We start from the raw sequence: 13,955 nt of genomic DNA on the forward strand, positions 1-13,955 counted from the left end.
GTACTAATGGCAGTGACATGGTTAAGGGGTCAGTCCCTCCTAGGGGCAAAGTGTACTAATGGGAGTGACATGGTTAAGGGGTCAGTCCCTCCAAGGGGCAAAGTGTACTAATGGCAGTGACATGGTTAAGGGGTCAGTCCCTCCTAGGAGCAAAGTGTACTAATGGCAGTGACATGGTTAAGGGATCAGTCCCTCCTAGGGGCAAAGTGTACTAATGGCAGTGACATGGTTAAGGGGTCAGTCCCTCCTAGGAGCAAAGTGTACTAATGGCAGTGACATGTTTAAGGGGTCAGTCCCTCCGAGGGGCAAAGTGTACTAATGGCAGTGACATGGTTAAGGGATGACATCGGGGTGTTACTACGTTGCTCTGCACATTACGGCTCCCCTCACACCCCCCTCTTGCCGGTACCTTGCATGGTTACGCCGCGGCCAATACGAGGTTTCATGGGGCGTCTCATATCATCCTCCATATCGTCAGACCCCGCGTCCTCCCGGATTTCAATGTCCGAATCTTCATTACTGTCTGAGACGAAGAGAGAGTGCGCGTGAGAGAGAGAGTGCGCGTGAGAGAGAGCGGCGCGCGTGAGAGAGAGAGTGCGCGTGAGAGAGAGAGTGCGCGTGAGAGAGAGAGAGTGCGCGTGAGAGAGAATGTGCGCGTGAGAGAGAGCGGCGCGCGTGAGAGAGAGCGGCGCGCGTGAGAGAGAGCGGCGCGCGTGAGAGAGAATGTGCGCGTGAGAGAGAATGTGCGCGTGAGAGAGAAAGTGGGCGTGAGAAAGTGCGCGTGAGAGAGAAAGTGCGCGTGAGAGAGAGAGTGCGCGTGAGAGAGAGAGTGCGCGTGAGAGAGAGCGGCGTGCGCGAGAGAGAGCGGCGTGCGCGAGAGAGAGCGGCGTGCGCGAGAGAGAGCGGCGTGCGCGAGAGAGAGCGGCGTGCGCGAGAGAGAGCGGCGTGCGCGAGAGAGTGTGGCATGCGTGAGAGTGTGTGCCTGAGAGTGGCGTGCGCACGCGCACGAGTGCGTGCATGAGAGAGTGGCGTGCGCACGAGTGTGTGCATGAGAGAGTGGAGTGCGCACGCGCACGAGTGCGTGCATGAGAGAGTGGCGTGCGCATGAGAGTGCGTGTGTGAGAGACAGGTAGGGGGCATGACCGTCCCCATACACTCACTATACGGCCCGGCGCAGGGACAGCCGCGGTAAGGATACTCACTTCCTGCCTTCTGCAGTTGGTTCTCCTCCTCTCTCAGCTTGTTCTGCATCAGGCGTAATGTGTTCTCTGCTTCCTGCAGGGAGATACACAGCTTTTACTGAACCTTTATGGACGGAAAGGGCCATTCAGAGCCTATTCCCTATAAGGCCCCATCACCTCTACGACAGGACAGCATGGGAGTAAGAGCCAGAAACAGCTGTAACTTCTAGGGCTGACGAAGCACGTGGTTGCGAAACGCGCAGAGGTCACGAGAGGCAGCCCTGCGCAGTTACCCATTGGCTGGAACGAGATAACCAGGAAGCGCCAGCGGAGAGACTTGTTTGCCGCGTGTTCGCGCAGTCCGGACGCATCGCGTACACACAGAGCACCCGCTGCCGCGTGTAGTCAGCACCCGTCCCCCTCATTGGGATTTTAAATCGATGTCTTAGAACTCCCACAGTGGGTGTTAGTTTGACTATACTTTGATTTATATTTGTAGTTCATTGTGATTCACAGAAGCGATTATTGGTCTAGTAACCCCTTTGTTTGAGTAGCCTTGTATTTGTTATAAATGTTATCTATGTTTGTTTTTATTGTGATTTATCATTTGATTGTTTTTGTTGTCTACTGACCTGATATTAAATATTGATATACTTTTATTAACCCTTGGTGTGCTTGTGTGCACGGTTTTTCTTTACTACTTGTCCTAAATGTTACTTTTATGTCTGAAGCACTTATTCCCATGTTCTGTTATTTGTATTATTTGCTATTTATATGATTACCACGTGTATTACTGCTGTGAAGCGCTATGTACATTAATGGTGCTGTACAAATAAAGACATACATATCTCCGGATAGGCACAGAGATACAGATACTAGACTGGTCCGGGGTGTCGGAGAAGGGTTACAGAGTATTCTAGTACTTAGGCTAAGTAATAGGAGAGCAGAATAGAATATATATTTTCGTTTTAGAGAGTATCCTCTAAGACAGGATGGTCATGGGAGCAAGAATAAACCTCTAGGACAGTCCATGTAATGGGCGCACCATGGTTTCATGAGGGATAGGTAATGGATAAAGCCCATCACTTCTAGGGCTGAGCCACACAGACCTATCACCTCCAGAGCTGCACAGCCAGGGGAATGGGATTTAGATGCAATGGTCAGTCTTATCCCACTGCACATAGGACTTGATCAGCAGGGGGCAGTACAGAGCTTCACTGCTGAAGCCTCACGGCCGGATGATGCCGCGGTGACAGACCATGAAAGACGACCTCGTGGAGGGCAGCAGATGTTCACTGACTGTGACAGCATAATGCTAGCACTCAGCAGGATGGGACATGTAACAGGACACAATCGCTCATCTGAAGACCTCGCATAGCACTTAAGATCTGTCCGGAGGAGACAGGGCAGCTCCTCCATACATCCCAGACCTTCCCGATGCTGCAAACCGCTGGCTGGCGTCACAAAACGCCAGACCCCGGGGCTTCTCAGCGCCATACACAAACCTATTTATAACTGTGATGGGCCGTTTGTGACTCTCCCGTCCTGCCGCAAGGTAAGTGAGGGAATATCGACCCCCAGCCTGCCGACTTTTATCAGGAAGCAGGCACGTGGGGAGAAAAGACGTGCAACATGCAGAAATCGCATGTACTTAAGCGCATAGACATCCTGTCACAGCCAGAGGAGGCCCCTGCAAAGGAATCGGGTCCTCCGGCACCGGCACGTGGCACTCTTCTTAGGCTACGTACAGCGAGTACCACGGCAAAGATCCCCGTTATGGGACATTTCCATTACTTCTCCAACCTCATCACCTTACCTGAAATGGAGGCCGCTCTGAGCTCATCTCTGGTTCCCCAACTTTTAGGGAACCCAGGTTCCCGGTAAAAAGAATGTACAATGTTGGGCACCGGGTTCACCAATAGGAAACCATGACAACACCGCCCGATAACGCTGCCGGCTTCTACTGGCTGCCAGAGCGAGCCCTGACCCTGCGGGAAGCCATGACAACACCGCCCGATAACGCTGCCGGCTTCTACTGGCTGCCAGAGCGAGCCCTGACCCTGCGGGAAGCCATGACAACACCGCCCGATAACGCTGCCGGCTTCTACTGGCTGCCAGAGCGAGCCCTGACCCTGCGGCAACATTGTGTCCACCAGGTAAACATTTTTTCCCGGTGGACAAAACCTTTGGTAGCCCACCCAGAGGCTGAGGGGATCACGGATCCGCTCCGGGGGAGGGAAAGGCAAGTAAAAGCCAAAGCCACCCCCCCCCCACAATCCCCCCCAAAAAACCCCAGTGAGCATCGCAGACTGCAGCTTTAAGGGAGACATTATATCACGCGTATCCACTCGTGATGTGCAGAGTATCAGCAAGAGGGGCCGCCCCCTTTTATTATCAGGCCCCTGCATTATGTGGTCAGTCCCTTCTGACCACAGCGCGCTCACGGCAATGACATATTTACCCAGATAAAGATGGGTGACGGACGCCATCTTACATCATGAATTTTCTATGTCTCCAAAGTAACCACATTCTCAGCAGGGTACCCAACCTCTTTAGGGATGAACCAGTTTGGAAACGGCTGGTTACACCGGGACACGGTTCAGCCGGGCTCTGCTGTCCTGTTGGCGCTCGTTATGCTGCCAACATCAGCCGGAGATCAAGGACGCCATATTTGTTTTTGAACCACAAAGTCTAGTTGATCTGGTTCATTCCCACATTAACCCACCGAGTGCCGCAGTCCCAGCAGCACCTCCTGCTCGGGGTGTAAACCTGATATTTAGGTTTCTTGCAATCAATGCAGCAGAAAAGTGATACTGTGATACCGTGCATTAAAAGCAAACTTTTTATTGGGCTGATATTTGTCATTTGGGTTCATTTTGAATAATTCAAATACATTTGAATTATTATGTTGAATAACGTAATTTTCTTTGTTGCATGGACAGCGTATAAAGTTCAGCGCATACAGTATATGGGAAGGTACAATACAAACGCGGTCACTACATTTCTGTGATAAAGATATGAATTATTCAAACCTAGAGATCAAACGGAATAGATTTGCCTAGGCCGGGGGAGGCCAACTCCTGTCCTCAAGGGCCACCAACGGGTCACGTTGTAAAGATATCCCTGCTTCAGTACAGGTGGGTCAGTCATCTGACTGAGCCACCTGTGCTGAAGCAGGGATATCCTGAAAACCTGACCTGTTGCTGGCCCTTGAAATCTAGACATCTGCTGACCCCTGACAGAGCTAATTTTGTGCTACAATGAGAGCTGGTTGAATGACGCTGTGTGTTGGATAACTAATATGTCCGGGGTGGTGGCTGGGTGAATGTTTTTATTTTAGTGATAAAGCCTAAGGGGTCTTGGTTATGAAGGACCCCAGCAGAGCTCAGTGTGATGAGCAGGTCACAGGAGGCCTCACCTCAAACTGCTCCTGCTCCGTGCGGTGATAGTCTTCCAGCTGCTGCTCTAAGTAACAGAGGTTCCGGTACTTGTCCAAGTAAACCTCATACTGCCGCTGCAGCTCCTCCTCGATCTTCTCGTACTCATCCATGAAGGCTGGTCTGTGGGGATATGCATACGTGAAGTTACTCCGGACACGCAGTGTTAACCTGCCTGGCCAATGAACCTGATTATATATTGTGCTGACAGACGGGGCTGGTTTAACCACTGGACAGACAGGGCTGATTTAACCACTGGACAGACGGGGCTGGTTCAACCACTGGACAGACGGGGCTGGTTCAACCACTGGACAGACGGGGCTGGTTCAACCACTGGACAGACGGGGCTGGTTCAACCACTGGACAGACGGGGCTGGTTCAACCACTGGACAGACGGGGCTGGTTTAACCACTGGACAGATGGGGCTGGTTTAACCACTGGACAGACGGGGCTGGTTTAACCACTGGACAGACGGGGCTGGTTTAACCACTGGACAGGCAAGGCGGTCGCCTAAAGCAGCAACATTTGGGGCACTGCAAAAATCTGGGGATTCCATGTAGCAGCAGCAGGGCCACTGACGGGGGGACAGCTGGGACTACTGCCCCGGGCCCGGCGAGTCAGGTGGTCTGGGCACCCCAACATGTGCCAGATCCGGAGAGGTGCCTCTTAGGAGAACTGCTGGTGGCCATCCCACAGCACATAACTATACCACCCCCCACCATCCCACAGCACATAACTATACCCCCCCCCCCACCATCCCACAGCACATAACTATACCCCCCTCCACCACCATCCCACGGCACATAACTATACCCCCCCACCATCCCACAGCACATAACTATACCCGCCCCACCACCATCCCACAGCACATAACTATACCCCCCTCCACCATCCCACCATCCCACAGCACATAACTATACCCCCCCCACCACCATCCCACGGCACATAACTATACCCCCCTCCACCATCCCACCATCCCACAGCACATAACTATACCCCCCCACCACCATCCCACAGCACATAACTATACCCCCCTCCACCATCCCACAGCACATAACTATACCCCCTCCACCATCCCACGGCACATAACTATACCCCCCCCACCACCATCCCATGGCACATAACTATACCTCCCCCATCACCATCCCACAGCACATAACAATACCCCCCCACCACCATCCCACCATCCCACGGCACATAACTATACCCCCCCCACCATCCCACAGCACATAACTACACCCCCCCCCACCATCCCACAGCACATAACTACACCCCCCCCACCATCCCACAGCACATAACTATACCCCCCCCCCACCACCATCCCACGGCACATAACTATACCCCCCCCACCATCCCACAGCACATAACTATACCCGCCCCACCACCATCCCACAGCACATAACTATACCCCCCCCACCACCATCCCACAGCACATAACTATACCCCCCCCACCACCATCCCACAGCACATAACTATACCCCCCTCCACCATCCCACAGCACATAACAATACCCGCCCCACCACCATCCCACAGCACATAACTATACCCCCCTACCACCATCCCACAGCACATAACTATACCCCCCTCCACCATCCCACAGCACATAACTATACCCCCCCCCCACCACCATCCCACAGCACATAACTATACCCCCCCCACCACCATCCCACAGCACATAACTATACCCACCTCCACCATCCCACAGCACATAACTATACCCCCCCACCACCATCCCACAGCACATAACTATACCCCCCCACCACCATCCCACAGCACATAACTATACCCCCCCCCCCACCATCCCACAGCACATAACTACACCCCCCCCCCACCATCCCACAGCACATAACTATACCCCCCTCCCCACCATCCCACAGCACATAACTATACCCCCCTCCCCACCATCCCACAGCACATAACTATACCCCCCCCCCCACCATCCCACAGCACATAACTATACCCCCCTCCACCATCCCACGGCACATAACTATACCCCCCTCCACCATCCCACAGCACATAACTATACCCCCCCTCCACCATCCCACAGCACATAACTATACCCCCCTCCACCATCCCACGGCACATAACTATACCCCCCCTCCACCATCCCACAGCACATAACTATATCCCCCTCCACCATCCCACGGCACATAACTATACCCCCCTCCACCATCCCACGGCACATAACTATAACACCCCACCCCCAAGGGGCACATAACTATACCTCCCCCCACCCCAGGGCACATAACTATACCCCCCTCCACCCCAGGGCACATAACGGTGGGGACTTTATAATATAGGTTAATACAGATTTTGTGGTGTATCCCCATTACTTGTTTTTCTTGATTTGCCTACGAGTTGGGTGTTTATGCAGAGATGCGTGTGAGGGTTGGGTGTTTATGCAGAGATGCGTGTGAGGGTTGGGTGTTTATGCAGAGATGCGTGTGAGGGTTGGGTGTTTATGCAGAGATGCGTGTGAGGGTTGGGTGTTTATGCAGAGATGCGTGTGAGGGTTGGGTGTTTATGCAGAGATGCGTGTGAGGGTTGGGTGTTTATGCAGAGATGCGTGTGAGGGTTGGGTGTTTATGCAGAGATGCGTGTGAGGGTTGGGTGTTTATGCAGAGATGCGTGTGAGGGTTGGGTGTTTATGCAGAGATGCGTGTGAGGGTTGGGTGTTTATGCAGAGATGCGTGTGAGGGTTGGGTGTTTATGCAGAGATGCGTGTGAGGGTTGGGTGTTTATGCAGAGATGCGTGTGAGGGTTGGGTGTTTATGCAGAGATGCGTGTGAGGGTTGGGTGTTTATGCAGAGATGCGTGTGAGGGTTGGGTGTTTATGCAGAGATGCGTGTGAGGGTTGGGTGTTTATGCAGAGATGCGTGTGAGGGTTGGGTGTTTATGCAGAGATGCGTGTGAGGGTTGGGTGTTTATGCAGAGATGCGTGTGAGGGTTGGGTGTTTATGCAGAGATGCGTGTGAGGGTTGGGTGTTTATGCAGAGATGCGTGTGAGGGTTGGGTGTTTATGCAGAGATGCGTGTGAGGGTTGGGTGTTTATGCAGAGATGCGTGTGAGGGTTGGGTGTTTATGCAGAGATGCGTGTGAGGGTTGGGTGTTTATGCAGAGATGCGTGTGAGGGTTGGGTGTTTATGCAGAGGTGCGTGTGAGGGTTGGGTGTTTATGCAGAGGTGCGTGTGAGGGTTGGGTGTTTATGCAGAGATGCGTGTGAGGGTTGGGTGTTTATGCAGAGATGCGTGTGAGGGTTGGGTGTTTATGCAGAGATGCGTGTGAGGGTTGGGTGTTTATGCAGAGATGCGTGTGAGGGTTGGGTGTTTATGCAGAGATGCGTGTGAGGGTTGGGTGTTTATGCAGAGATGCGTGTGAGGGTTGGGTGTTTATGCAGAGATGCGTGTGAGGGTTGGGTGTTTATGCAGAGATGCGTGTGAGGGTTGGGTGTTTATGCAGAGATGTGTGTGAGGGTTGGGTGTTTATGCAGAGGTGTGTGTGAGGGTTGGGTGTTTATGCAGAGATGTGTGTGAGGATTGGGTGTTTATGCAGAGATGTGTGTGAGGGTTGGGTGTTTATGCAGAGATGTGTGTGAGGGTTGGGTGTTTATGCAGAGATGTGTGTGAGGGTTGGGTGTTTATGCAGAGATGTGTGTGAGGGTTGGGTGTTTATGCAGAGATGTGTGTGAGGGTTGGGTGTTTATGCAGAGATGTGTGTGAGGGTTGGGTGTTTATGCAGAGATGTGTGTGAGGGTTGGGTGTTTATGCAGAGATGTGTGTGAGGGTTGGGTGTTTATGCAGAGATGTGTGTGAGGGTTGGGTGTTTATGCAGAGATGTGTGTGAGGGTTGGGTGTTTATGCAGAGATGTGTGTGAGGGTTGGGTGTTTATGCAGAGATGTGTGTGAGGGTTGGGTGTTTATGCAGAGATGTGTGTGAGGGTTGGGTGTTTATGCAGAGATGTGTGTGAGGGTTGGGTGTTTATGCAGAGATGTGTGTGAGGGTTGGGTGTTTATGCAGAGATGTGTGTGAGGGTTGAGGGTCCCTCCGTTTTTCCTGTTGCACCACCTACATCCCTTTACATATCATTCGACTCTTGGAGTGCTGCCTACATCCTATACTTTCCATATAACTATAACTCCCCCCGCCCCCCCCCCCCCCAAGGCACATAACCATACCCTTCCCCTCTCCCCCCCAGGGGGAGATTACCCTACTACCGCCTCACCCCCAACCCCCCGAGAGCACATAACTATACTGCCCCTCCCCCACCCCAGGGCACACATCTACCCCCCACCCAGAACTATAAGAATGTGAAATTAGTATCATATTCGCCTTTTTAATTTAAAATAAATCTAATTATAAATGCAGCATTTGTATTCACACTTATGCACAATATTAATTTTCAAAAGGTTAGTTGGGAGGGAGAGGGGCGCCAGGCTCAAGGTTCGCCTAGTACAGCCAATGCCCTTGCAGCCGGCCCACTCGCCGTGTGATTTCCTTCTCGTCCTACTGACAGATGCATCCAATTACTTACAAAGTCCTTCATATATATTTATCTAAACACTGTATCACTCCTTGTAGACACACACACACACACACACACACACACGTCCCTGTTACTCCTTACAACCTGCAGCAAACACAGATAGATACACACACATACTCTTTGCTAGTTCCCCATAGCCCAGGGCTCTCCTGGGTGCGAAGGTGCCTTGGTGTGGCCCTTAGACGCTGCTCCTGCTCATGTCACACTAGTTCCTTAGGCCCACTTGTAAGTTACTGTAATGTAATATACATATGGTACAGACGTTAGAAACGCTGGCAGCATGCTGACATCTAATAGTGTTCAAGTCTTTCAATGTATGTAAAATGACATTACAATAAGCGTGTGGGTTTTCTACTCCGGAATGTTCTCTGATCCGGATGCTCCGGAGAATCAGTTGAAGAGACCGGCCATGCTCACAACCAACCACTCCATGTGTACCCCTCGCGCACACGCTCTATTGCTCCATGCCGCCATGCTTACATACCCGTATACTCCCTAGTACTACCTGACACTCTGCAGGGTCTGCAGCCGCTTCCGATTCCTCTCCAGCTCCTGTTTGCGCTTCTCGATCTTGGACTCCAGGTTCACCTCGTCGGACGCCACATTGCTCAGCAGGTCTTTCGTCTTCTGAACTTTTTCCTGTGGTGGAGGAGGCAGGAGGGAGACGGAGACCCGTGAGAATCCACAGGGGACGAGGGATTAATAAGCCGTTGTGAGCCTGGATGAGACCAGCACGCTGCATTCCCAACACACACGTTCGTGTCATCTGCAAAGACGGAGACTTTGCTCTCCATGCCATCCTCAAGGTGAGAAAAATCACTGTCCCCAGTACTGAACCTTGAGGTGCTTCACGTACATCTCTAGAACAACCTGGAAAGGTTTCATTTATCTGCAACACACTGGCAAACTGTGATATAAAAGTGTGAACTCATTCAATGTTTCGGCGCTGTCGAGATATTGAAACGTTGATGAATAAAGCCACACTTTTATATCACAGTGTTGCCCTGTGTATTACAGACAGGTGTATATTCGGGGACACATGCCAGTCACTATTATCAAGCTCAGTGCAGTAAAGCCAGAAAGTAACTCCTATGTTACAGTTAAAATGATTCTCTTAAACTCAAGTAGGCTTTTTTTGGGGGTGTGGTGGGGGGGGAGGGGGGGGGGCGGGTAGAATCGCTGCGGTAAGAAGCCGTGGCTGTACATGTGCCGTCAGGACCATGGGCTCTCTCTTACACTGCTTTCAGTTTTGCACACCTTCCTGTGTTAGCCAAATGTTTGTGAATTATCAGGCTGCGGCTTCCTTCTGCTGCAATATTTTTGCAAGTGGCTTTCTTGGTATAAACAGAGTCAAACAACGCGTTTATATACCTCGGTCATCTATCAAAAACGGGGTGGTCAATCTCACTCTTATAGGACCATCTATTCTCTTTCCTTATCCGTGTGCTATTAATGCACTTGAAGGACGTTGTAGGATTGATCTATTTTGATTGTTTTTTTGCAACTTTTCTCACATACTTGACCTAAATTCCTTCCTTTTCCTATTCATTTTTACCCTGTTTATTTTTCTTTTATTCCATAAGTGTATACACTCATCCAACAATTTGGCCCAATTATCTTCTGCATTCTTCCCTGGAAGAACTTGACCCAAATATATTCCTTGTTGAGTTTCCCCGAGTTGGCTAAAATCTGCCTCTCTAATATGAAGAGTCTTTGCTAATCCCATTGAAAACCATATTCTATCATTTATTCCAAATGTGACCGTATACAGATCACTTTCTCAAAGGTTTCCTGGTTAGCACTTGTACATGGTTTGATATTACTTTGTCTAGTCTTGCTCCCTTCCATGTTAGTTCCTCAATTAGGATCATGCAATGGTTCTTCAGTTACACCCAATAACCAATTTCCTTTAGCTGCTCATCTCACTACTCCGGTCAATGTCTGGATAATTACAGTCAGTCATTAGCAAAAACATGTTCCAGTTTTGCTGTCTTTCCTATTTGCAAAAGGAGTTTGACTCTCAGTCTCACATATATTTGGTGGTTTACAGCAGTCGTGCCAACATGTCTTCGTTTTAGTACTTTTGCCAACAGTGCCAATTTCTATCCAGTTTCTACTTTTCTGCCAAACCTTCCTACATGCCGTCCCCTACAAATCCCTTTTAAATCTGTAAAACATATTTCACCACATCTCTAACTTGTATGAAACCTTTGAGAAATCCTTTTGCCGGCCCGCGCAAAGCTCTATCGGCGCTCGCCGCTTCTGCCAATGCGCGATCGGCAAGCACCGATTGTGCATGCATGGGCCGGCAACGTGACGTGGCAACGGGATGGCGCGGCGCTAGAGCAGGAGGGCGGCATCATGTAGGTGCCTAAGGGCGCCACTTTTTTAAATCCGCCACTGGATGTAGATATGTATATATCTTTTTTATTATTATTATTATTTTGTTTAAACAAGGCACGCACAGGTCTTAAAAAGTAAAGATAAAGTGTGATGCAAACATTTGTTTTTAAATTTAAATGGACTTCTCAGTTCCATCAAGAAACTTTTTCAAGACTTTGATAGAGTCGAAACGCCTTTTTTGCAGGAAACGTTCTCTTTCCTTTTTAAGACCCGCGCGTGCCTGGCGCTTTCTATTTCTGTATGACCTATTTTTACACAGAGCGCGGTGGCAGAGATTCTGGCAGTGGCATGCTGGTGCTGCTGGTGCTGCTGGTGCTGCTGCTTTTCATTTGATAGATAGAGATTCTATATAATCTACATGAAGCTGTGTGCTGCCCTCATTCTTTTTTTATACATATAAAAAAAAAATGATGATAATCATGCATTCTTCGGAACAATAAAATGTGAAAAAAATAACCGTCTTATTCTATCAGGGTCGACGTTTCTGCCTATTTAAAAGGGCCAGTCTCAAGCTCTCTGATTGTTCCGGGTTGCCATCATTTTGTATACGACTTACCTTCAGCGTACCCAGGCAAGTTTGCCCATTTATTGTGTGTGCTGCTTCTCTCTCTCGAGACGCACACGCCGACACTCGCACACGCCGACACTCGCACACACTTACCAGGACCTCTTTGATGGACGTCCTTAGGACTTTCTCCGTCTCGTTTATCTCCAGGGGCCGTGCGATGGCGGCGGTCCTTTGTTCCTGCAGGACACAGAGAGAAGCTGATCATCTGGGAGTCATCGGTGTAACCGGCAGAAAAGGAGGCATCGGTGTTACCGTGTAACCAGCAGAAAAGGAGGCATCGGTGTAACCAGCAGAAAAGGAGGCATCGGTGTAACCGTGTAACCAGCAGAAAAGGAGGCATCGGTGTAACCGTGTAACCAGCAGAAAAGGAGGCATCGGTGTAACCGTGTAACCAGCAGAAAAGGAGGCATCGGTGTAACCGTGTAACCAGCAGAAAAGGAGGCATCGGTGTAACCGTGTAACCAGCAGAAAAGGAGGCATCGGTGTAACCGTGTAACCAGCAGAAATGGAGGCATCGGTGTAACCAGCAGGAAGAAAGCTGTAGGACCACACAGAAGCCACATAATATGCCCCCCCTCACTGTGTAGTACATATCCGTACCCTAGTATTATGTACAGTCGCACCTTCAAAAGATGCTTCATTAACCCCTCAGTTGCCAGAGGGGCCTGCAATACATCGTGGTGGGCTTAAGCAGGATGATTGTATGGCCTGTGTGTCTCACACTAGTTTGGGTGACGATGTGATAGCAGCTATTCCCAACCTTTTTTACACTGTGCTCCCCCTGTTAGAAAATATTAGTTCTGCGAACCCTTAATAAATCTTATTACTGATTCATCAGGCTAATCGCTAGCAAACTGTGTGACCGATCCCAGGCAGGATAGTGTCCTGAGCTTGTGCGGGTAGCACACGCTTAATAAGGCCCCAAACTGCATCCGTGAGTGCAGGCAGCATGGTTCACTCACGACAGGAGCTTCCAAAGTCACGTCCCACAATGCCTTGCAACGGTGGATGCAAAGCATTGTGGCGAGCGACTTTGGAAGCGCTTGCTGTGACAGTTATACCCCCCCCCCCCCCCATGCCAAGGACCAGTTCGGGGCCGTACTAAGTGTGCAGTCCCCACACTGGCTCAGGAACCGGCTGTATACTTTATGCCTGGGATCCGCCATTACAGATCTGTTGGGGCGTACCCCTTGGAGATACCTCATGTACCCCAAAGCCCAACCCACTGGTGGGTAATGATGGGAATTTTGCAGCACTGAATTTCAAAATGCAACTAATAGCCTTATCTGTCTCCAGAGTTGCCACCTCTCCGGGTTTGACCCGGAGACTCCGGGTTTCGGGCCTTTACCTCTGGGCTACAGGTTGTCAATCTCCGGGTGGTGGCGGGGTGCGGTGTGGGACGGCGGCACTTCTGGCATTCTCCGTTATTTTCCTGCAATTCCCCCTCCCACTGCAGTGAACATGGCTGCGTCGTGACGTAGCGTGCAGTTGCCATGGCAGCGCGGCGTCATTTGACCCCACGCAGCCATGTTCACTGCAGTTGGAGGGGGAGTTGCAGCAGGATGCCGGGAGACGCCGCCGCACCAAGTCAGGGATTTTCTTTCTTTCTCCGGGTTGGCCTTCAGTAGAAGGTGGCAGCCCTGTGTCTCACAGCTAATGCAGACAGAATTAACCGTCGCCAACCTGCTTTTGTAACTGGGTCTAATCAATGAATGTGGCCGGAAACCCGACTTAAAATCAGGGCCAAGTTACACCGCCATTTATAGAACATCCCAACGGCGGCCATTTTAAAACCGCCATTTTAAAACCGCCACATTATTTTA

At 50.7% G+C, this 13,955-nt stretch overlaps 1 protein-coding gene across 3 annotated transcripts in view; it reads right to left on the reverse strand.

The window, feature by feature from the left end:
• Positions 1-13,955, reverse strand: part of CLUAP1 (clusterin associated protein 1) — a 49,982-nt gene that overhangs the window by 6,513 nt on the left and 29,514 nt on the right. For 2 of the 3 annotated variants that reach the window (XM_075566369.1, XM_075566367.1), the window contains exons 6-10: positions 12,226-12,309; positions 9,667-9,800; positions 4,600-4,741; positions 1,203-1,275; positions 410-523 (exon numbers count right to left, since the gene is read on the reverse strand). In XM_075566369.1, the coding sequence (XP_075422484.1) occupies positions 410-523; positions 1,203-1,275; positions 4,600-4,741; positions 9,667-9,800; positions 12,226-12,309 (547 nt within the window). The remainder of the gene's footprint in view (positions 1-409; positions 524-1,202; positions 1,276-4,599; positions 4,742-9,666; positions 9,801-12,225; positions 12,310-13,955) is intronic. The other variant, XM_075566370.1, reaches the window with a different exon arrangement.

Source organism: Ascaphus truei, chromosome 11, assembly GCF_040206685.1.
Source record: "Ascaphus truei isolate aAscTru1 chromosome 11, aAscTru1.hap1, whole genome shotgun sequence".
NCBI lineage: Eukaryota > Metazoa > Chordata > Amphibia > Anura > Ascaphidae > Ascaphus > Ascaphus truei.